Source organism: Haliotis rubra, unplaced genomic scaffold, assembly GCF_003918875.1.
Source record: "Haliotis rubra isolate DU_JTF1 unplaced genomic scaffold, ASM391887v1 Scf224, whole genome shotgun sequence".
In the NCBI taxonomy this organism is placed as follows: Eukaryota; Metazoa; Mollusca; class Gastropoda; order Lepetellida; family Haliotidae; genus Haliotis; species Haliotis rubra.
Window position 1 is genome coordinate 1367781 of NW_025766270.1, and position 26398 is coordinate 1394178.

The following is a 26398-nucleotide window of genomic DNA, read 5'->3' on the forward strand; positions in this document are numbered from 1 at the left end:
TGCCAACAGCTCTACAAGTTCTGTAATAAACCCTTTCTAAACTAATGAAAGGTTTACCTCTGTCTTTTTAAGCAGAACAAACCTATAAACCTTTGCAACAATCGACTGCAAATCGTTGGCCATAGTGGACGATGTGCATGCATGACGGGAAACTTATTTATCAGGACTTAACATTTATAATAATATTTCTTCAATAAAGAAACGATAATTAAGTAAAGTAACACAAACATTGAATATTTTTTTGTTAAGGAAAAACGTTAATTCATATTTTTACACCACCTGTATCATTAGCATAAATGTAAAGACTATTTCAGATTTCTGTTGTTGAACTCTGATAAAATATTTAGTTGCTGTTTTGGTACCAAATTCTCTCCTGTAAACTGCCCTTTAAATGCATGGGAATGTTAAATCGATTGAAATAAAAATTAGGTAGACAATAGGCGAGTTGATATATTGACAACATAGTACATTTATCACCTTTATAAAGATATTAAGGCTAAAAAAGCATTTTTCTAGCATTTCCGACAGTACTCTTTTTTAGTACGCCCCGATGAAGACATGGCGTGACATTGGCACGTGCGCACGTTAAGCACGGACAAGCGACACGAGCGTGGCACGTGGGTTTTGTCTAGACGTCGCGTTGAACAGCATCACAGGTGCGCGTCGTAACACGATATTATAGTTTTGACACGAGACATTGTCATAACATGAACAGTAATGATTTGATCTCAACTCACCTGTTCATAAAAGGTACAGTACGACTTTTGGTAGCAAGAAAGTGTCTTTAGTTGCGTGTAGGGACCATATTTTATGGTTAGGGATGGGGGACTAGGGTGACGATTTTAAGGGGAATGTGTCACCCATTTTGTTCTGGGGAGTTAGAGGGTGTACACATGTACTGGTGTGTGTGTGTGTGTGTGTGTATGTGTATGTGTGTTGGGGGGGTTGGGGTTCAGCAATTTTGTACATATTATAAAAGTATTTTAAAATTATGCTTAAAAATTATGGGAAGGGGATGGGGGGGATTTGTGAGCTGTCATTGATTTAGTACGTGGTATGCAGGAGGTGTGGGGTCTCTTACTTTGTACATACTTTTAAGGGGTGGGTGGGGTGTCATTCACATTGTACATGCTTCTCCATAAAATATCATCTTCACCCCCCTCTAGCCATATTTATAAACGGTCCCTTACTCCTCTATTATTGCTAAACGGCGTAAAACCATATTCACTCACTTATTCCTCTGTTAGGATAGAATCTGAAATGTATCACTTCTGAGTCAAAAATAACTTCCTATAAAGTAGTAAGCGTATGAACTGTACACTATGACATACATTGATACAACATTGTATGACAGGTAGCCTCTACACACCAAGTAGGGGACATTGTGTTGGAACTGTGATATTGAGGACGCAATAGTCAGATATATATTACTAGGGGAAAACGTGCATGAATTCAGTTCGTATGTAGCGAAAACAAATGTCATTGTTGGGCGGGGGCCTTTGAGGCCTGCCGAATCTGTATAATTTAAGAATTGTGTAATTTTTTAAAGAAATTGTTATGAAAGTTATCAGGTAATGTTGATAACAGTGAGAGCGGGACTATATTTAGGCAGTTTTCGGCTATATGAGATGACAGAATGCATAGGTAAGGATATAATAGTAGACGTTTCCATAAAGCGTGTTTCTTGACTTTGAACCCAGCTGATTTTCTAGGGATATTTCATTTACAAAAATCAACATCTACTTTACTCATATTGGCCATACTATCACTGTAATTGACCCAGGGCAAAACATGCGAGTGTAAGAAACAAAGACCCCAGTTGTCTAACATTTAAACACATCTGATACAACTCATATCGACATTTCAAAGGCTTAACAATCTCACATTTCCAATTCTCCTTTTTCGTTGCATGTGCCTCTTCGAAAAATAACAGCAAACACCCCCACCCACCCCCACCCAAAAAAACAACAAAAGCAAACCCCCCAAAACTAAACCAAAAAACACCTCGTCAAAATGTCACTGTCGCTGCAAAATATGAAAATAGTTATTTTTCAAAACATGTTCACGTCAAGCCACGTATGTTTTCTTCTTGCATGCATAGTCCGAGATAACTGCGCATGTGATAATTCCAGCTATAACTGGTTTGTGCGGTCGAGACACGAGCTGTACTACTGATTTATCTCCCTTTGCCCCTCGATCGCACGAACACTACCGCACCATAAGTAGGATCTTATGTTTGGAAGAGTTACGTACCTTTGACCGTCTCCGACTCGGAGTTTCTCAGATTGCCGCCTCAGAATGGAGTTTTCGACGGTTATCGACGATCAGGGTGGCCGAGAACTTTGACTTGTTTGTCCTGAAAATCGTCTGCTGTTTACCAGAGCTTATCTTGTACCCAAAAGCAGCACCCAAGTGAGTGGATGTATTTACTGAACATTTGACTCTGATGATGCATTCAGAGAAAATAAATTGAGAGTTTTAGGGGCAGTGTTGTGTTATTAATAACGCGTACATTGTGTAAACTACAGACTGGCATACATGAACCCAGACAGACACTGTCATACTCTCTCTCTCTCCATCTCTCTCTCTCTCTCTCTCTCTCTCTCTCACACACACACACACACACACACACACACACACACACACACGCATACGCTGTGAAGTATTTGACCTTGTTACTTTCCTTGTCATCTTAATACATTTGCCAACACAACATAAATCGTTTCTAAACATAACCAAATGTGTAAAGCTTACATTTTCGCATTTATGATGATTTTGAAATAATGCACAAGCCATCACGAAGCATGTTAAAATATCACCAAAATGTCGCTTTAAATATTATGCAGACTACTCCTTGAGATATAATATAGCGCCTAGTATCCATGTCGTGCTCGCTGGCGCTAGCACAGAGTTCAACATAACTGCGTGCACATATATATGTACACACAACCCTGAAGGTCCAGTGGAATGCTGCGCGGCAGAGGTGAGTTTTAAGGAGAGACTTTGAAAACGTCTTAAAATTTAGTGTTTCTGACTGAAAACTGAAGGCACGGTTAAATATCGAAGAAGTAGACAGAGTCTGATTAAATGGAGCGACGCTGGAGAATACAGGAAGATCAACCGCTTAGGGGCCGTTCATAATTTATGGTTTAGGGGTGTGGGGTGGGGGTGATGATGATTTTAAGTGCGGGGGGATCCATTTGTTTTGGGGAGGCGGGGGTCATCAGTTTTGTACACATGTACTAGGGGGTCAGCAATTTTGTACATAGAAATATTAAAATAATTATGCTTAAACATTATGGAAGGGGTGTGGGTGTGGGCGGGTAGGTTGTCATTGATTTATCATACTCATCACCTTTAGTGTATGATTTTTTGTGATATTTCAAAGGCCTTTGACAGGGTGTGGCAAAAAGGGTTATTGCACAAATAAGAAAATTATGGTGTTCGTGGGCTTTTACTTAGTTGGTTAACAAACTATTTATCTGATAGACGACAAAGTGTTTCCATCAATGGTACATTATCAAAAGAATTAAATGTTACTGCAGGGGTTCCTCAAGGATCTGTCCTTGGTCCTTTTTTGTTCCTTGTGTACATCAATGATTTACTTGAAACTCTAACAAATGTCACAAGACTGTTTGCCGACGACACTTAAATTGGTGTTGCAGGAAAAAATGTAAAAAGCATAGAAGCTACTCTTAACTATGATTTAGCAAAAGTGAATGAATGGGCTGACAAATGGTTAGTTAAGTTTAACCCGAATAAGACATGCTTTTTAAAAATGGAAATTGTCCACAAGTTCCTGACTTGATTTTCAATAATGAACATTTGGAACGTGTACATCAACATAAACACCTCGGTGTTATCTTTTCAGATAATACAAAATGGTCTTATCATGTATCTGCTGTAATAGAAAAGGCCTAAAAAAATGTTTTCTCATTACGGATGCAAAAGTACGTATTACCTAGATATATCTTTTCTGGTATGTATGAAATGTATATTAGACCTATTTTAGAATATGCATCTGAAGACTGGAATAATTGCCCTATCTTTATTTGTGATAAACTTGAAATGTTACAACTTGAAGCAGCAAGAATTGTAACCGGATTGCCTAAATTCGCTTCAAGATATAGTTTATGCAGTGAAACTGGTTGGTTACCATTGAAAGTTAGACGAACACAAAGAAAACTCTGTATATTCTATAAAATTGTTTATATGCAAGCTCCTGATTACCTGATTGATTTACTTCCACCTTTTACTGAAACCATTTCCGGATACAACTTGCGTAACAAATCAGATTTGGCTGTTCCTACATTTCGCACCTCAATTCTCCAAAAGTCATTTATTTATGATTGTGCAACTTTATGGAATGTTCTCTCCTGTATAAAATGTACAAATTCATTATCATCGTGTAAATCAAAGTTATCTGGAAAAATGACGAAGTTCTATTTGGTGAAAGATAGACACGAGGTTAAGACATTTGTGTAGTTCATTACATGCAGATTTGTTTCGTGTTCATTTATCCGAGAGTATAAATCTTCCGATGGAAGATGCTAACCATTTCTTTTTAAAATGTCCAACATTTGTCAGCTGCCGTTTTGATCTGAAGCAAGACTTGGAACTATCATAAGTTCACTTAGACATTAATACCATTCTCTACGGCAACCCTGCTCTGCCAAATACTAGTAATGAAAATATCTTTAGACATGTTGATTTTGTACATAACATGCAGGGCTGGGTCATTTACTTTGAACATACATTTTAGGGGTTGGGGGTGGGGTTGGGGTGGGGGTTGAGGAGGTGTCATTCACATTGTACATGCTTCCCCATGAAAAATCATCACCACACACACACACACACACACACACACACACACACACACACACACACACACACACACACACACACACACACACACACACCATATATATATTATGAACTGTACCTCGGGTATGAAGGATAGTCAAGCTGTTGTTTAATATTGAATAATCACTTCTCTCAAAGTCATCACAAATGAAGACATGGTTGGTGTATGCATTTCAAATGTTACTATAATTATTAACAACAAAAAGAAAATGTTCCCTAAAACATTTTGAAAACTAACTGAAACCTGAAAAAGCACGTAAGCCACAAAAACACATTCTTGCAATTTTCTTTAAAAAAAGGACGAAAACAAAAAAGTAACACCTCCCCCCCCAAAAAAACCCCAACAAAAACAACCCCCCCAAAAAACAAACAAAAAACCCCAACAAAACAAACAAAACAACTACAACAAAACAAAAAGCAACAAACAACCAAATAAGAACAATCAAAAACAAAGACAAAACAAAATAATATACAACTACTGAATTTAGTTTAAGACAATACAGTGCTGCAAATATCATAAATACCTGTTTCTTCACACAAAATATAGTCTCATAGCCCTTGAACCACATTATTTTCCCTAATGCCTAGCCCTCCCTGCCATGCTAAAGCCCTAAATGAATCAAGTCTAGATTTCCCCTGGTTCGGGAATCTCCCAACTCAATGGGGCTCCTTTTCAATATAAAATGGGTCTATTTGTTACTATCAAAATTATATATATTCAGCGACTAAACGTTATTCTACACAAAATACTACAGACCCTGAAACAATGTATCCAATGTAGCCCATGCAAGTCTAGAATGTGTGGCAAGTCTAGAATGTGTGGCAAGTCTAGAATGTGTGGCAAGTCTAGATTACCACAGTTTCAGGCTGAAAATGGGATCTGGTCTCTGGGCTGCATTTTATTGTACTTTATATTAATTTAAACCCTTTTTTTATGTAAATTATGTTTATTTCAGAGACTAGCTGTTAGTCTTAACAAAAAACCTCGGTCCCTACTTGAGTCTGAATGATTTCTACATGGAATGGTATGATCGACCCTGCATTTTTCTACTCTTGTCTTTTTTCTTATTTATATCTGCACTTCACATTTACTTTAATCACCATCAAAAGGTTTATGTCTACACTAATGCTCGGAACCTGGAAGCTGAATGTCAACTGATTATTACTTACGTGTATACCTTCCCATGCCATATATGTTATGTTTGTGTATAAATAAAACAGTAAAATCTATTTTAATGGCAATAAATAAATAACCAAAGTGTAAATACAAATTCTATCAGGGTTTAGAGTCTTTCAGGGTATAAAACATGATACTGAAAGTGTCAAATAGCTTCACTAGTTTCCCCATGTGTGTGTGTGTGTGTGAGTGAGTGAGTTTAGTTTTACGCCGCACTCAGCAGTATTCCAGCTATATGGCGGCGGCGTGTAAATAATCGGGTCTGGACCATACAATCCAGTGATCTACAGCATGAGCATCGATCTGCGCAATTGGGAACCGATGACATGTGTCAACCAAGTCAGTGAGCTTGACCACCCGATCCCGTTAGTCTCCTCTTACGACAAGCATGGGTTACTGAAGATCAATTCTAACCCGGACCTTCACGGGTCCCCCATGTGTGAATTGTTGCATGTTTGAACGTTTGGTTGACTGATTTCACGCATGAAAGAGTTAACAAGCATGAAAGCATAGTGTGTACGTAATGTAAGTATGTATATTGTATTGAGCTCAGGTGATTTCATTTCTTCAATGCTTTTGTAATGATGATGGATATATTTATTTGTATTAACTTTAATATTAACATCGTATCCTATTTAGGTACGCTTGGCAATCTGGCTTGGCGGCTCTGCAGTATCTGCTCAGGGTTAGGACTGATGTATGCCTTACAATGGTTTATGTGATGCCGTCTGCCTCATATGTTGAATTTGACATGCGTATGAGGGGCGATCAAAAAGTAGGTAGCCTAACTATATTCTCTATGTTCAATGCTTGAAAAGCTTCCATTTTATTTTGAAGGAATCGTAAGCAATGTCGTATCCAAAATTCCAATTATTGCTCTTGGATCATGGTATGCCCTCAGATAATATCTTATAAAATTATTGTTTTGTATTGACTGACTTCCCGTCATAATCAACAGTCACAGATTTGGATTGCTTGATTTAGATTTAGACGGGGGCTGGTTTTTAAGGACACGCTCATTTCAGTCTTTCAAAAACAGTGTGTGGAGATATTCAAGCTGGCACTGTTTACAATATATTGAGAGCTGACACTTGTGTGACCATTCAGGATTTAGTTTGAACACTTAGCAGCGTGCATGAATAAGTGAAAACGTTAGAATAAGTCATAATAATGTCCTTATGATTACGTCATCTGAAAGGGGGTGGATGGTGTCTCCAAAACAAGCTCTTTCAGTAAACATGATGGGGGAGTCACTTTAGCAAGGGATTATTGTTTCAAATTGCTGTTTTATGCACTTTAGTTTCAAAGTTTGATTCTAGTCAACTTCTGCCTATCTTTAACACACAAAATGTTTCTTGCATATTTTGTTTCCTGAAACGAAATGGTGATCGTGAGGCTGGAACATAGCAAAACCAATTTGCTTGAGGCTGACAGAAAATATAATAATAATAATAATAAGAGTACTTTTATAGCGCCTCATCCATGCATCACCCAGGGACATGCTCTAAGCGTATAACATATATACAGGTTATATGTACAGGAAAGTTGACGTCATAGATATTTCTTGGAGAGGTGAGTTTTGAGCTTGGACTTAAAGACTGGGAGTGATGGAGAGGTTTTAAGATCCGATGGTAGAGAGTTCCAGAGAGTGGCAGCAGCATGAGAAAATGAATTTGCACCAAAGGTTTTGAGTTTGCACACAGGAACAACTAGCAAGAGTTGATCGCTGGAGCGGAGAGATCTTTCAGGTTTGTACAGTGTTATCAAATCATGGAGGTATGCTGGACCAATGCATGGGACCCTCTATTATCGCGGTAGTTAATGTTGTCGCCATCGGGATTATGAACGGCTACTGACATTTAGCATTTTATATATATTTTCAGTTGACTGATGTTCAATCTTCATTTCTGTCACAAATAATGTGACACATAGTCGCAACTCGTTTAATACCACTGCGGCAATTCCGATTGTCTCGTTTGACCCGGTAACTGAAGCAACTCTCTATTATCGCGGTATTGCGATTTTCTTACTATGGCACGCGGTACAAGCAGATGACACTGTGAAACGTTTACTAAGACAAGTAACGAATCTAAATAGTTTGATCATTAAAAAATATGTAGGAATTTCATTCACATTAGTAATATCATCATACTTTTAACCCAAACATCAGAAACTTCTATTCATTTGGATACAAGGTAACAATAACGTTACAAAATATTGTTTTTCCGGCTTAAAACGTACCATACAAGTCGCTGCCGTGTGCAGAATGAAGTTGCATTATACGTTACTTCCTGTTATATTTTTAGCACGGAAAATATGCAAATGACCTTAAAGTTGTCGCAGGATTGCTCTTGATGAAGTAAGATTTGATTCATGCTAGATGTAAGGGCAGTAGGGGTCATACTAGTTTCAAAATGTTCTAAAACTTACTGAAAAGATTAATGCTTTAATATTTTTCCGATTACACATAACATTCCAATGAAATAAATGACTTTTTCAAGAGCGATGAATATATTTTCCGTAATTTGCATATGTAAACAGCCGATGCGGGGCGTGGTGTTTCTGCTTTCCCGATGTTATCGCGTATTAGACCATTCTTAATGAGGCCTCATGAATATTCATATCTGTACCAAAACGAGGCTAAATGGGGCAATGACACAATCGCTTAATGGCGACAAAACTCAATGTATACTTCCTGGTTTCAAACTTCCCTTGAACGGTACATTACGAAACTGTCCAGTAGTTCAGGGAAATCGCAGAGAAATAGAAAAGGGCTACACAAATGTTTCTGTAGCATATCCACGGATTGAAGGGTGAATAATTACTGTACATCACGACACATCACGATAAGTCATATGACCTAGATATCTAGGTTACGTTTACCATGTTACGCAGCATTTATGAAGGGAAGCTACTCTAAAGTCACAGTAGTGGAAATATTACCAAGGGAAGTCAATTACGTTTACTTTATCAACATATGAACAAAGCAAAAGACGTATTTCCTGACCTGGATTTAAATCATCCACTTCCACATGGGAGTAGTGTTGTTGAGAAAATATTATCAGATTAACATAACAGGATTCACACTACAGCAAACAATTAGCCCAAATAAATAACGAACACCTGGAGTGCAGTTAATAAAAAATTATTTTGAAATGGTGTCTTAAAAGTCCAATAACAATAGACACATTCACAATAGCTTCCAACTGTAATACTGATGAATAACAATAAAATTTTCAGAGGATGCAAATTGAAAATATATTGGGTGCAATATTTATGTTGATAGAAGTATCCTTTTAGATTAGTCTGACATGAATGGCAACAATTACAGCTGGATCAATGCATAATTTATCATAGTTTTCTCCCCTTACACATTATCATAATCTCTTACCTATGAATGATGGGTTTTTTTCTGATTCCCAACTAACTCTTTTCAAACAGGATGAAATACATTCTTTTTCATCAATTATTAATTAAACAGCAGCAAATGAGTTACATCTACAACTATGCCATTATGAAAGACCTTTCTATTATTCAGTTAAATCCATCAATGTGTATGTATTACAGCTGTCTCTTTTTTCATCCATCATTTACACAACACAAAAGCACCAAACAATTTCATTTACATTCATGTCTGTCAATTTTTCTGCTGTTTGGGCAAGGTACTTCACAAAACCTGGGAAGATATTCAACAAATGAAAAAGTTCCAGCTAATCAGTGCCAATGTTTGAAATGATGGAATACTGTTAAATGTTCAATCAATTTTTATCATCATACATGAATTTACAAACTCCAAACTTTTCAAGTTCAAGTTTTCTGTTCAATTTTTCTATTTTGTCAACCTTTTCCTTGAGTTGCCTCCCCTGTTCATGTAAGTTTTGCTGGAGTTGTTCTATGTAGGACTGGGGGTCAGTGGCTGCTGTATCACTCTCTGCTTCACTGTAATATAAGCATTGTAAAGCATCACTATTATCTCTTCGACCACACAAACAATAAATATATCTCTGGAATTACAAATATACATCAAGGAATAGTTGCTAACATCATTTCATATTTTAGACAGCATGGGCAATCAATATTTTTATATGTAAATAACATAGCATATAGGTCAAAGTTCAGTTGTATTAAATTCTTTAAAACCATGTCAGTTGGCAAAATTAACTTAATACGATCTGACATTCTTACTGTATCTGAGATGGTGACTGTGGTAGATTCCTTATGGGAGGTTCCTGAGCTGGTGACATGCTCTCTGACTCTTAATTAGCAGCATCTGAAATGGATATTTAAACACTAAATACATGTATATTTCAGTTGGTGTAATTAGATTGTCCAGTAATATGTCCTGTATCCCTGAAGTACTGGTCAGTATAGAGTAATTTTGAAAGTAGATACATATTTAAGATTTTTTAACAGCATGTGTATGTCCTGCATATATATGTACTTGAAATGTTACTTTGATTTGCAGCCAATCTAATTTCACTGATACAGAATATTTGCAAATAAAATTCCCTTGCCATCATGACAAGAGTGTCTGCACATGTCCATATGCTTAAAAAAAAATATATATTGGACCGTTCATAATTTATGACTAGGTGATGATGATTTTAGGTGCGGTGTTTGTGGGGATTGGGGTGTCTCCCAGTTTGTTTTGGGAGGCAGGGGGAGGGGCCAATTATGTACATATGAACTAGGGGGGTGATCACAGATTTTGAACATGACAATGTGTGTGTGGGGTGGGGTTTGAATGTGTCTCTGTGTGTGTGACATTCACATTGTACATGTGCCCCTAATATTAAAACCTTGCATAGTGAACAGTTTGTACATTACACGGCAGATCTAGACTATGCCATGTGCCGTAATTATTTTGTACTTACTATGAATCATTTTCCAGGATCTCTCCGTATTTTCGTCAACCACTGCCTTCTTCTGATCTTATTCTTGGGAATATGGTGAAAAGATAGCGTAAAATCCTTACGGGCATCACTCCAACGCAAAGGCACACAGCAGTAATCTTTCCCTTTCGAGGTCGCCATTTTCAAGGTTTGGTCAACCTATTTAAGCCTCGCTTTCGATTTGACCTCGAGGTCATGCATATTGGCTAAGAATGGTCTTATAGAGTCCCAGTATAACAGACTGATAAACAAGGGCGAGCAGTTTAAATTCAGTCCTCTCGCGGATCCGGAGCCAGTGAAGAGAATTGAGAGCTGGCGTAATATGAGAGCACAGCTTTGTCCTTGTGACGATGCGAGCAGCCTGATTCTGTATTTTCTGGAGGCGCTGTAATTGTTCATCAGAGATACCAATTAGTAAACTATTACAGTAGTCCAAGCGTGATAGAACTAGAGATCGAACGAGGGTGGCCATGGCTTCCATAGTTAAGATGCTGCGTACGGAACCAATATTTCGGAGATGGAAGTGACATATTTTGCATAGGTGGTTGATATGACTTTTCATAGACAAATTTGAGTCCAAATAAACACCAATATTTCTTACAGAGGAAGAGAATGGGATTGAGGATTGTCCAATGGAAATGGAAGAAAGCTGACACTTCTGCTGTCTTTGACGTGGGGCAATAATGATGGCTTCTGTTTTACTATCGTTTAAGACCAGTTTGTTGTTTGTCATCCATGACTTGACATCATTGAGACACGACTCCATGTTATCCTTGGCCTTCTGCTGACTGTCTGGACTTGGTTTAAAGCTATCCACCAATTGGGAGTCATCAGCAGCATAAAAGTGCCGCCCAATGCAATGATCAGAGATCAGTTGTCCCAGAGGTTTGGTGTACATAGTGTACAGTATTGGTCCTAAAACGTGGCACTCCACATTCAAGGACATGTCTGTCTGACAGTGCCCTGTTAATTTGAACAGACTGTACACGATGTGTAATATGTAGAAAAATAGAACATAAAAACAGCTGCATTTGTATCATTTTCTAGGTGAGGCTACATACCTTTTGATCGCCCCTCGTATAACGTTAAGACGTCTGTATCGCGACCATATTTACATGTATTTGATAAGTTATCGCCCCTGGTGGTTATTTTCATCATATGCTCTTAAATGTATTTCATCTTAGTTATGCAATGGCTTGCTATAAAGCCCGGTGTATATCATCACGTCTTCTTCGTCCAGTCGGACCTGTAGGATAATCGCCAATGGGTAGTCCCTGGCGTAGATGTTGTGCATATATACTGAGAGAAACAAATAAAGGAACACAGGAAAATTCATGCGCTCCTTTAATATTTTCCAGTTTTCATCACCAGCTTTGAATAGCGCTGTGGGAGGAAATCTGAGAATATATAAAGGAACACTGCCATGAAGTGATGTTCCTTTATTTGTTTCCCTCAGTATATTTGCGTTAGTTTCTCTTCGCCTTAGTTGCTTTAACGAGCACAAGATACATATTCCTGAATTACTCATATGGGTGGTGTGTGTGGTGCGAATAGCATAATCACCCTCACCACCATTCGCTCCATCCCTGGCCACTCCATGACCCTGTCTAACCACGTCCAACAAGAACGATGACTTACTCTGCACCCTCGAGCTCGCCTAGAATACATGCATGGTTATGTACAGCGCGACGTGTTGGAGAAACCATCGTCATACCAGTATAGGGGCGGTAGTGTAATGGTTAAAGCGTTCGGTCGTCACGCAAAAGACCCGGGTTCGATTCCCCACATAGGTACAATGTGTGAAGCCCATTTCTGGGGTCCCCCGCCGTACCATTGCTGAAATATTGCTAAAAGCGGCGTAAAACCGCTCACTCACTCACTCATACCAGTATATTTCGCCTGAATACTAAATATCGCCAAACTCTGAAAGACATTTCTGTTGTGACCTCCTAGTTTATTTCAGAATATGAGAAACCTCCATTTGCAATATCCTAGACCCGTGATCGTTCTAAGAATATATCCTCTGCTTTATGCTCTTTTTACAACCCTTTGCTGTCAAGAAGCATGTTTGAAAGGCATGAATAAACGACATTTCTGATTATTTTTTTTATTAGGATCACATATTTGTCCAATGTTGTTAATGCGATACTGAATAACTGATTTCATTTTAAAATAACGTATGGAGGCAGCCCTTTCATGTCAAGCCGTGAAGATCCGGGTTAGAATTGCATGTTGTAAGAGGCGACAAACGGGATCGGGTGGTCAGGCTCACTGATGTGGTTGACACATGTCATCGTATCCAAATTGTGTAGATCGATGTTCATGCTTTCGATCACTGGATTGTCTGGTTCAGACTCGATTATTTACAGACCACCGTCATATAACTGGAAAATTGCTGAGTGTGGCGTTAAATAGCAATAAAAAAAATCAAAAGCATGTCCTACTTGAAGTTGGGCTCTACGTAATTCAATTACGGGGCCCAGCATGTTACCTCTCCATCTGGCGTGTGCACCCAGACAGCCGCTGCCAGCAGTTATCGGAAAATACCATCCGCCGGTTTGTCAATGCCCGATCGTGCCGATACGTCACTTTTCTGTGACAAGAATGAGAACACTTCAATTTTACAATTACATATTAAACAATCTTTGTTTACAGTATTGAATTTACCGGATGGGTTCTCATGTACGTTAAATAATTGTTTGTAGGTATTAAATATATGGAATTCGAATTGACGTACAAACTTGGGTAAGTGTCACGGAAGAAATATGTGACTGTGACTGGAAATATCTTGTAACTACTCACTGAAGTCACGTGACAGGGGTGCTGAGTGTCGGGTTCAAGCAGTTAAATTATATAAGTATGCTTCAAGCAAATGGATGAAAAAACTGACAGTGTTCCACAAGAAATACGTATGCCTTGTTGCTATCTGCATGACATCGGCTCGGAGGGCAGTGGGGGAGCCCAGTGGTTAAAGCGTTCGCTCGTCACGCCAAAGACCCGGGTTCGATTCCCCACATGAGTACAATGTGTGAAGCCTATTTCTGGTGTCCCCCGCCGTGATATTGCTGGAATATTGCTAAAAGCGGCGTAAAACTAAACTCACTCACTCACTCATCTGCTCGGAATTCATCACTTTCACTCCCTAAGGGGTGGGGGTCTATCCACACTATATACAGTTAGCACGTGCCACGATGAAGATTAACAGCTGTCAACGCTGAAAGGACAAGAAACGCCCTTAAAGATTGTGTTCAGGATCTTTAGTTCCTTGTAAGCATCTCTCTGTATCTTTAATCCTGGTGTCAGTTGCCAAGTAACTGTGATTAAGTAGGCCCTTTAGTACAGCAAGCTGCTACGTTCAGTTTACGTGTGAAGTCGATTGTGACCGTGGGGTCGGATAGGAGCGATCAAGCGGGTAATTTGGAGGACCTCTAACAGGGGCCAGATATTGAGCCTCTGTTTCTTTTCTTGTTGCGGAATTTGAAGTTGACACAAAGGACTAAAAAAATGGCACCCGCCTTTTTAAACCTAATGTGTGAAATATTAAGTAATGATTGAAGTCATGAATCCAAACATTATATATACATTTTTACTCTCGAGTATATGAAGTGCATATATCCTGGAAACACGGTACCAAAGATATTTATCATGAAAACTACAAGAAATGCGCTCGTATGTTTGTACGGGAATACATTTAGGTATGTAATCTCCGAAAATAAACACGATAGTTTACATCATTCCGAAATCCAATTTTGATTTGCAACAGGAGATCAAACAAATCAAAACATTGATTACACCACAGTCTCGCTTCCTGCGGACTGGGTTCCGTCCAATTGTGCAACTATAGTACAATAGCCAGTCCATAATTTTTAAGACAAACTGATTCAACTGGATATATAAATATTAATCACTATTATTTGATACATTTTATCACTTGTATATTGCAACACTTGTATATACCGCTCCTTCCGGGGCGGTGGGGTAGCCTAATGGCCAAAGCGTTCGCTCGTCACGCCGAAAGCCCGGGTTCTAATCCCCACATGGGTGCAATGTGTGAAGCCCATTTCTGGTGTCCCCTGCCGTGATATTGCTGGAATAATGTTAAAAGCGGCGTCAAACCATACTCAGTCAGTCCTTCTAATCCTTGCAAACACGTCCTGCAGCCTGTCGTACAGTGTGCTCTGACAAGTAAAAATCTGGAAATCGTGGAGATCTCAAAACGAGGCTTGGCCGCTAGAAACGTTTGGCGGTCTCGTACGGACTTGATATTATATTGTACGTTACCAAAGTACACTTAATAAGCCCAAAGAACACATGACAGGTGTAACCAGTGAGCCAGATGAATTGTGAATCATTGTACGACCTCTTCAAACAGGGGCAGTCTATGACTTCTTAGTTAACGATATGCTGCCTAAACCTATACGAATACGATTTTTTAAAGTTAAAAATCAAAATTCATTTGTAAATGCCATTTTCTTATGAAAAAAGAAACTGGAATATCGTGTTACCATGGTTGTTTGTAGTGTTTCTTTTCACTTTCACACGAGAAAATTCGGATCCGCTGAAAAGTAGGTCATTGTCTGAATTTTAGAGCTGTTTTATGTTATTCAGCATCAATTTAGAACATCTAGTGCACTGAATCATATTCATGTGCGGAATCCCGTTGTAACGGAAAACGGATTCAATGCGAACTATATTTGATCTCGATCCCATGCTAACAGAAATCTCAACCGATTATACCTGTACGTGACTAATGCCCACCGATACCAAATGTCAGTGGTTGTGCTGTGACAGCTGGCTGGGGACGGGAGGGGGTCCGGCACGGTTTTTGGAAGTGGGCAGGTCGATTGCTTCAGTGTTCGAGGAGGCATGTGGTTTGTACATGACACTTTCCATGTCTTCAAAGGGGTACACAGCGCACTGTTACGGCGTTATGAACACGTGGTGGACTGACGGGGAGCTCTGAAACATCATACCTAGAGGTGTTTCTCGTGTGTACGGACAGATCAACAATTGGTGGGTCTTTTTGTGGGTTTCAGGTCATTAGTGTTTGATGACGGAACAATGAAATTTCACAAGCGATTAATGTCGTCATTGGTACTTTCCGCAATACTTTCAACCATGTTGATATTGTGTGTAAAGTTGCGGACCAAACCGCTCTCCGAGCTCACGGTTCTGTTTCGAGCCTTCAGACTCCACGTGTCACCCCATCCCACACAGGATAACTCACCGTGCGTTCACGACTTTCTCAAAAGTGTAGAACCCACAGTAGATTTGGAACGGTTTTGTGGAAACTCGTGGAACAGAAGCGATATTTTGTGTGAACAATTTTTCTTCCAAAATGGCCTGACTATTGAGGATAACTGTTTAATGCCGACAGACAGGAACTTAGTCCCACGTATCGTGTACTACGTCATCTTCTCTCCTCAACCGGGGAAGCCGCCAAATTTTCTGTTCATGCACTATCTGAGCGTTGTGAGCGCCAAGAGATTTATCTCCCCTTGGGCTATATACGTCATATCTGACGCTCCTCCGTATGGTTACTGGTGGACGCGCGTGCTGAGTGACGTCAGAGGAGTGCGATTTGTTTTTCGACCTGTCCCACACCTCACGTCGGATAAGCTCGTCTATATACAGCATGCAAGTGACATAGTCCGTCTCCAGGCGCTGATAGGTGAGTAGTACCAATATGGATGGGATCGTAAATGTTCATGGGTGAAACTCAACGTCCCATGCGGTCACTAACAGGCTCGCTGACTTGGTTGATGCATGTCATGGAACCCATTAGGGTGCAAGTGTAAATTAAAAGTTTCCTCTCATCGGCATTATTTCAGCCATATAGCGACGAGACCAAGTCTGCACATATATGCCAGTCCATTCTAATTACAAAGTCTGGAGAAACCACTTACAATACAAATTTCTTCGTTACAGTATTATTTACTTGTATGGATAGTCAACTTCTTTATTGCAATGAGTGCGACGTTTCGGTGTAGGTACTAACACCGTTATCAAGCAAGTGATACAACAACTGAAGCAAGGAGACTATATACATAGCTGTATAGTGAGTATATACAATTAACAAGGTTGATGTACATGTGGATATTTGATAAGTGATTACAGCAGAGGAGGTTGATGTACAGAGTGATTGATTGTGATTAGAGTTGAGTTTATACAATTGATGAGTTGACGTACAATAGTTGTGATTACAAGTACAAAGGAGGGAGCTTGGAAGCCAGAAGGACAAAGGAGGTAGGGAAGGATTACTGGTGGTGGTGTTTGATTAGGTGGTGATAGGCTGACGAGATGAAATAACCTTGATCTCAATTCATGGTGGGGTTGTGGCGTTGGATGTTTATGGCTTCAAGGAGTTTCCTAATTTTGTAGTCTTGTCGGTTGATTTCTAGCCATAAACATCCAACGCCACAACCCCACCACTGTTTTGTTTGTTGTTTAACGCTATATATTTAGTCACTGGATTGCCTGGTCTAGACGCGATAATGTATAAACAACATATTGTTAATGGGGAGTAAACAAGAAATAAACAAACGAAACCTAGTGTAAATAATTAGTAATTAAAGAACACCATGAAACGTCAAGATCATTTGCTCGTCTGTGCAGACTGTATACATCCGGTTTAAATATGCTGCGACTTATTAGTAGATGTAAGTATATTTTCCTTCTGTGTAAGATGACGTATACAGAAAATTAAGGGGAGCTTAGTTAAATCTTTAACCTAAACACACAGCAGGGTTCTCAAATGTGCTAAAAAACGCGTTAAGTTCAGTTTTGCGTTGATGATAACGCATTCGTTAGATTCGATAAAAATGATATTGATCGTGGCCCAGTAGCACAGAAAACTTTCATTTAGTTGTTTTTTTATTCTCTACGGCGGGTAACAACATTTGCCATCCAGAATTTGTTTCTACTATACAGGAGATATCCTTGGGTGATATCAAGCTATAGCTCTAAGGAGACATTGCTGTAATGACATTGCACGACACGTTTTAGACAATAGTGATGTCATCCGTTATCATGACGTAACAATCAAGTGACATCAGCAATCAATCTGCGACAGAAGCTGGTTAGGTGTACCTTTTACACCCAAAATGCTTATTACTTATTACTGTTTTAATACTGAAACTTTTAGCAGAGTGATTTTGTATGATAATTAAAAGCCCACTCCCGTGTCGTTATGTCAATTATATTTACACTCCTCGATAAAAGATTAAAGTTTCTCCACATACATCGGAATTTTAATGTAAGTATAAGTATGGATAGTTTGATATAGGTCAGCATCATCACCCTCTGTATCACACACCGTAATCTCTGTTTTCGACCCGTGAAGGCGACTAACGCGATCAGGTGGTCAGGCTCGCTGACTTGTTTGACACATGTCATCGTATCCCCATTGCGTAGATCAATACTCATGACGTTGATCGGGGCGGTGGGGTAGCCTAGTGGTTAAAGCGTTGGCTCGTCACGCCGAGGATCCGGGTTCGATTCCCCACATGGGCACAATGTGTTAAGCCCATTTCTGGTGTCCCCCCGCCGTGATATTGCTGGAATATTGCTAAAAGCGGCGTAAAACTAAACTCAGTCAGTCAGTCAGTCATGACGTTGATCACTGGATTGTCTGTTCCAGACTCAATTATTTACAGACCACCGCCATATAGTTTGAATATTGCTGAGTGCGGCGTAAACCTAAACTCACTCACTCCCCCCCTGTCTTCCCTAGCCATCTAGCATATAACCATAGAATCGTTTATAGTGTTTGAAAAGAAACCAAACGCGGACACCAAAGTGAAGTTTCAGTCATTTTGGGTAGTGAGTCAAAACCACGTTTCACGTTAGTCGGTCGGGAGACATGTATAACATTCTGAGGTACAGATAAGCTGCGTATCTGCGTAAATTACGCAAATATTTATGTGAAAACTCAATTCCTATTAAGACCGTTGCGTACAAGTACGCTTGAATCTTTGTAAATACTCAATAAATGCGATCTTACATGCGTACACACAAAAATGTCAAATCTTAGCTTGCGTACGTGTGGATAGATGAAATAACAGGTATATTAAGAGGTTCTATTTCAGGACATGAACTTGACAACTTGCAGTCTTTCTTCGCGTTTCTCATTTTACAGATCAAATATAAATAACAAACACTAACATTTAAACTTTATTATATTTTTTAAATTAATGGAAAATGGTAAAATACCCAATTGAGCGTAGGTGAGGGGGAGTGCAATTTATTTGGTTACTCAAAGGAAAATTAGAATACCCAATTGAGATGAACAGAAGCGAGTACATAACTCAATGACCAAAAACGTTATCTGTAGCTCTGTTAACATGACGTATTTTTCAAACTGAATGCGATACGTACATCCCTACATTCTTCACACAATGTCAAATGGCTGTGAGCGAAATATATTAGGTATGAAAAGGATCACTTAATTAGGAAAAGCTACTTTTTTGAAAATGTACACAAAGCAAAATACTTAGCATTTTAAACAAGAACTGTATTTCTCTTTTATTGTAATGTTCACCATTGCATTTTCACATAAACACAATATGGATAGCTATTTAGCTTTGTTTTATAACTGAAACTGAATAAATTTCCTTAACAAAATTGATAATATTTTTAAGCCGGAAATTTTATTCAGTAAAGAGGCCCTCGGCCATAATACAATCAGACTGACGACATTGTGTTTAGTGGGTGCGCAAAACACCTTTTCAGCTCTATGTCCTGGAGTTTATCAATTTCTGTAAAGGCCAACATTGTATATAACAGCAACATTTTTGCTTTGCAAAAGTTTTACGACTGAGTAATGAGTAAGTGGTTCTTTAGTGAACTTTGTTATATATTTCGTTCTAAGTATATCATAGGTATTACAAATATATAGTACATGATATTCATTTTTTATATAATGCTGGCGTCTGGTTTTACGAAAAGGACATATAGCCTTGAAATGTATGATACTTTATGGATGCCAACTTCTTCAGCATATTATGATGCGACTTTTGCTTGACAACGGTATAAGAAACCATAAGAAACGACACACAGAGCATAATAAAGAAGTTGTAATTGTCATAAGTATGTTTCTTGTTATCCACCAAAATCTAATATGCCAATCAAACAGATGATATTTTGTGTTAAATGTATACATCTATGTGCACGTTTCAGAAGGAATAGTTGTTTTTAGTGGTTTAACTGAAAGGGCATTTGTGGCAACCGATAGCCAGCTACATGTTAGTTACTGACGATTTACGAAGTCAACCTCCCGTATTGTGTAATATAATCAATTGTTTCATTTTTGAAGCATTGTCGGCACAAGTTATGAAACTGTATACTAAATTTCCATGTACCCTGTTGGTCGAACCGTATACGAGTATCCTCGTCAGCCCATGCCATACAATGCGTTTCAGTATTTCAGCTAATAATTCTAAGACATGAAATGACCACATTATGATAAATAAATGTATAAACATATTTTTGGTTGTGTTGAAATATTCTATAAAATACTTGATTTTACTGCCTAAGAGATGCGCTTCTTGTTCAGTTAAGATATATCGGAAGACAATCTGTTATTTCACTCAGAAGTGAACCCAGTGATTTGTGATTAAAATGATTTTAGCGTTAAACCAAGGAACGACAATGAAACAACAACGTGTACAAATCAATACGAGTTACTGCGAAGTCAGCACAAAATAGAGTGGAAGCACAAATCTAATGGCATTACAAACACAGTGGCAATAGGATATACTAGCAGTGGTTACAGCAAATATAGACACCACTGATAATATCCACTTGGCTGCAACAGCTGTTAACCTTTCAAAAAAGCCCGTTGTTGAGAACCCAGGATGAGGGGGTGAGTTTAGTTTTACGCCACCTTTCACAATCAAGTGGGGAATAGAAGCGTGACGAGCGTACGCTCTAACCACAAGGCTACTCCATCGTCCCCACTTACAGTGAGTGAGTGAGTTAAGTTTTACGCCGCACTAAGCAATATTCCAGCTATATGGCGGCGGTCTGAAAATAATCGAGTCTGGACCAGACAATCCAGTGATCAACAGCATGAGCATCGATCTGCGCAATTGGGAACCGATGACATGTGTCAACCAAGTAAGCGAGCCTGACCACCCGATCCCGTAAGTCACCTCTTACGACAAGCATGGGTTACTGAAGGTTCATTCTAACCCGGACCTTCACGGGTCCCCACTTACAAAAGGACATGATATTGTTATCACCGGCAACGCGTTTTGCGGGGGGTATTATTTTGTACTCCGCCCATGAAAATTCATCTTATCCGGAGCAGAACATAAAAAACCATTCAATATTTCTTCACCAAATTTGGCACAGAGATAGGTCTGGTGGTGAACTGGTGCCTTTTGGTAGTTTTGGATTTCTGAATAAAATAATTTTTGTATTTCCATGGCAACTAATTTGACTTTGACTGAAATTGGTGGTAGAGCTACTTTCCGGAGCAGAACTTAAAAACCTTTCAATACTCTCTTTCCACTTTGTGGGTATTCAAGAACCTAATGACATAAACCAACAGTACCACTCCAGTATCAACATTATTGAGGTACATCAAACCGTGGAAGCACTCAAGCACGCACTGTAGTATATGAATGGTTCACATATGTATGTTTTCGTTAGATCAATGTGAAGTACAATGTAACATTTGACATAGTCAAAGCTAAAGTCTAGTTGAAATATTCATCAAGAATATTTTACCATTGCGGGGGGATATTGATGACTTCGTCTTCTTCGTATATTTCCTTCGGTCAGGTTTGTTTTCAGTTCCGTTTAATTCAATCAACGTCTACATTTTCAGTGAACGGTGGCATCTACCTGGACACCGACATGATGATCCTACGGCCAATAGACGCTCTCCTGAACACCAGCCTCACCATGGGACTGATCGACAACGGCACGGGGATGGGCAACGCTTTCATTGTTGCTGAGAGGAATTCAGAATTTCTGCGAGAATGGTATTCAGGATATCGTCATTACAATAAATCTCACATCTTCGAGAACTCACTATGGACCGCCAAACGTCTGTGGCTTAAGAACAAAGGGTCAGTTAACGAAATAGCCGCAATGATGTACCGACCAAACTGGTTCGAGTCGGCTAAGTTGTTCAAACAAGCCGGTTATGACTGGAAGTCTCGCTACGCGGTTCACGTCTGGCATCGTCACGGGCATGTGCCTGAAAACCCAGAGGAGATGAACAAACTCAATACTACACTGGGGAAATATTTAGGTTTGTGTATTACGGCAGTGAAGAGATGGTACAGTCATGAAATAACATTGTTTATTTCATCGTTTGATGTGTAACGCCGCACTCAACAATATTCCAGCAATATGGCGGCGGTCTGTAAATATTCAAGTCTCTACCTGACAACCAGTGATCAACATCTTGAGCATCGTCTGTGAAATTGGAATAGGATGACATATGTCAACCAAGCCGACGAGCCTGACGACCTGATCCGTTAGTCGCCTCTTACGACAAGCATGACAAGCACGACGGATGTCATGGCTGGTTCCCTTTTCTAGGCAAGATCTGAATAACAAGGTCACAGGCATAACTGAACATCGAAAAGCTGAAACATTTCAGGTGTAACAGTAACTCACCTGTATACTGCTGAACTTTGTTGTCACCTATCGTGAGGCGTTTCTCATGTATAAACTGTTGTATATGCTCATAAGTATTGTAGGCTAAAAAAGAGTCTATACACAAACCCATCTACATCTTTAATGTGGGCAGATGACAACCCACAAGATGTTTCGGGGACACTAGCCGCCAGCTGTATGTTCTATTCTATTTACATTAAAGGTTACGCATTAGGTACAATGAGTGAGCATGTTGTAAAGGTATATTCCAGGCATTGTAATCACATATTGTAAGATGGGGAATCGGACCGGATTGCGTGACGAGCGAACGCATAAACCATTATTCTACCCAACTGCCCCGTATCATTTGCACACGGACACTACTGACCATGGATAGGAGAAACGACGGAGAAGCTTTATAATTAAAGTGCGAAGAGAAACAGTTCAAATGTACCTTTGTTCGGACAATATTTCAGTGTTTGTGCGAAATACTACTAAACAAATTGTGGGTGGATTGGGAATGTGTAACACCTTGAGACAACACGAGACACAGCGTCGTACAAAGAATGGTAGCTTTATTTCTTGAGTACTCTTGTGAGGTACGGCGAACACTTACTACACAACTTGTAGAGGCTACCAGGGCTAGGCGACGGGGTAAGGTTGACACTTGGGCAGTAGACGTCTGGACTGACCGGTCAGTTCGTCCCTTCAAGTCCCTGGCTTGCCTCTTCCGCTGGTCTGTCCACGCCCTTCCCGCTGTCTGCCCACTCTCATTTACTTGCCTGTCCTCCCTGCTTTTATATGCACATGAATGATAAACTATTTGCTTAGCGTGCACATATTTTGACTAGTCAGCAGTTCCACTGGCATGATCTGCCTAGGTGGCCATATTTTGTTTAGCTATGAGTGAGTGAGTGTGTTTAGTTTTACGCCGCGCTCAGCAATATTCCAGCTATATGGCGGCGGTCTGTAAATAATCGAGTCTGGACCAGACAATCCAGTGATCAACAGCATGAGCATCGATCTGCACAATTGGGAACCGATGACATGTGTCAACCAAGTCAGTGTGCCTGACCACCCGATCCCGTTAGTCACCTCTTACGACAAGCATAGTCGCCTTTTGTTACAAGCATGGGTTGCTGAAGACCTATTCTACCCCGGATCTTCACGGGTCTTAGCTATGAGTGACACATCGTTGACAAGTGTCCACACAAATCGCTGATAAGTGTGCACAAGCAATAGTGTTACAAATGTTATAAAGTCATCTCTGACGTATGCTATGCGCAATGCTTGTTTGACGGTTCTGGAAAGTACACCCTTAATTTATAAAAATTGTATCTTTAAAACATTATACCAATTGAGATAAATATCGATGGAAAAGCTCCATATATGGAACTTGTGTTTCAATCTGTTTGTGTGAAGATGTGAGGCGGCGAACAGGACTGACGGGCGTGTAAAATATTTATTAACTGACTAGAACCCTTCTTTTCTTGTAATAAACAATATCGGCTGGATATACAGTCAAGAACCAGTCAGAGTAAAACTGGTTTCGTAACTGTCCGCGATACAGTTGCTATTCGTGACCAACTCGTATTAATCCGGACCAGTCGAATATAGCAGGTTACGGAAAAGGGCGAGTGTTGACAAATGAAGTTCGTTTAATAAAGACATACGCATTATTTCCTTTACTTTTACAATGTTGGAGAATGGTGTACTTTTATGTCAATGTACATTAACAAATGAGGATATTTGCTCACGCCATCAGCCATCTTATCTGTGAAATAAATACATATGTAAATGTACAGGCGGAGGCTTTCAATTCATGCTTTCGCCTTATACGTTGGGAATACTCCAATACAGGTAATCAGATATCGGAATATGATAAAACATGTTGGAGAATATGCGACAGTAGAAATAGTTTGGGCGTGGGCCAAGGTCGTGTTTTGTCTGCCTGGCTATTTTCTCTCTAAATAAATGATCTACTACATGAACTAAATGATACTGGCTGCGGTCTGTGTCTGCCTTGGGGGAAATGCCAAGGAATACTGCTAGCCGATGACACAACGTTGCTCACCAATAATCCAACAGATCTCTAAAGACTGTTGAAGGTGACTGAACTATATGCAAATAAGTGGTAGCTAAAATACAATGTTGGTAAAAGCACTGCTGTAACCTTTGGACGTAGCAATGCATCCCTACCTGCTAACCTGTATCTTGGAGAAACTAATCTCCCTATTAAATGGTCTGTAGTTTATGATGGAGTCCATATCAGCACTACTAAGTGCTCTACGGAGAGAACAAAACTTGTCTGTGAAAAGCTTCGAAAATTGATAAATATGAACTGACTCTGGCCTCTACTTTGGCGGTTTGAATCCTCTAGTGGCTGTACGTATTTGTATTGAGTGATTCTACCTTGTGGTTTGTATGGATGTACAGTTTTGGGCAAATTGTCCCTTAAAGAATATGAAATGCTAGAAATCATCCAGCGCTACTTCTGTAAGAAAGTCCAAGGCTTTAATAAGTACATGCCAAATGAATTGTAAGAGATACAGTCGGGATAACATCCCTACAAGGATATATGGAACAACAAAGCCTCTTACTCCTTGGTAAACTCTGTAATGCCAACACAAGATACAGCTTTAAACAAATGTTTCAGCCTGCCTTGGCCAATACTACTGTAAAGAATCACTGATATACGAGAATAAGTTTGATATGAAATCACCTGTTTTTAACATGTTACGGCTTGTTTCCAAATACAATCTGCTTAGTGAAATCCGTAACTACATTTGCGATTCTAAGTTTATGAAGCAAAATGCTTGGTCGCAACTAGTCAAAGATAAGGTAACTACATATGATCAAATGCAGTTGGTAAATGTACTGCAGACAAAGTTGTGTCTCTCCAGATATCTAACAATAAGATCAGGACGAGACCATAGACTATGGATACTCGCTTTAGAACGACCTCAGAACTTCACTGACATTGCGAGCATTATAAGGCTTGGTGCAACTTCAATAGAATCAAAGGAATGTCTATGCGGAACAGTTGCTCACGACATTATGAAACATGTTTTTATGTCATGCCAGTATAACTTAGTAGAAAGAAATTCTCTATCTGAAAGAATCTGTGACATTCTTGACATAGACATTTTTGTTAAAATGTGGATGGAAGACGATGATGTATTCCTGTCATTCCTCCTCGGAGGTATACCCGACCACTGTAAAGATGTATTGGACTATAATGTTTGGTCAAAACTGATGGTAATGATTAGTTTCTCTGTTCGCAGTTGGAAGAGCATACTCCGGCAATGTTCATAAATACCTTCAGCTCTGTCACAACTGAATATTACTGTATAATATAAGTACTAATAGTTAGAACCTTTTCTGTACTGTTGTTTATCATATAAATGTAATCTTCATTTTATGGAGGAAATATAGAATATCTATGTATCGTTGGAACATATGCATCAGTAGAAATAGTTTGCCTCTATTCACTTACACTAGCTGTGTTTTCTTATGTATATATAGTACAAACTGTAACGGATCAATAGACCAGTACACACGGGTTATCTCCCTTACACTATTGGGCCTTCACAGAACATTGAAAGTACAGGAAACACTAACTGTGCTTTATAGGTATATATATTTCGAATTGTAACGGATCAATAGACCAGTACACACGGGTTATCTCCCTTACACTATTGGGCCTTCACAGAACATTGAAAGTACAGGAAACACTAACTGTGCTTTATAGGTATATATATTTCGAATTGTAACGGATCAATAGACCAGTACACACGGGTTATCTCCCTTACACTATTGGGCCTTCACAGAACATTGAAAGTACAGGAAACACTAA

The 26398-nt window shown here is 39.3% G+C and overlaps 1 protein-coding gene across 1 annotated transcript; it reads left to right on the top strand.

The window, feature by feature from the left end:
- The first annotated feature begins 696 nt into the window (after window positions 1-696).
- On the top strand, window positions 697-23481 carry LOC124277594. The gene is made up of 2 exons (XM_046713311.1): window positions 697-750; window positions 21764-23481. The coding sequence occupies exons 1-2, from the start codon at window positions 708-710 to the stop codon at window positions 22264-22266; spliced, it is 546 nt and encodes a 181-aa protein (XP_046569267.1). The 5' UTR covers window positions 697-707; the 3' UTR covers window positions 22267-23481.
- The last annotated feature ends 2917 nt before the right edge of the window (window positions 23482-26398 follow it).

Bases quoted from the DNA above. Each gene is read 5' to 3' on its own strand.
- LOC124277594 (XM_046713311.1), top strand. From the start codon at position 708: ATGAACAGTAATGATTTGATCTCAACTCACCTGTTCATAAAAG. The intron at 751-21,763 runs GTACAGTACGAC...CTACATTTTCAG, and splicing joins AACTCACCTGTTCATAAAAG to TGAACGGTGGCATCTACCTG.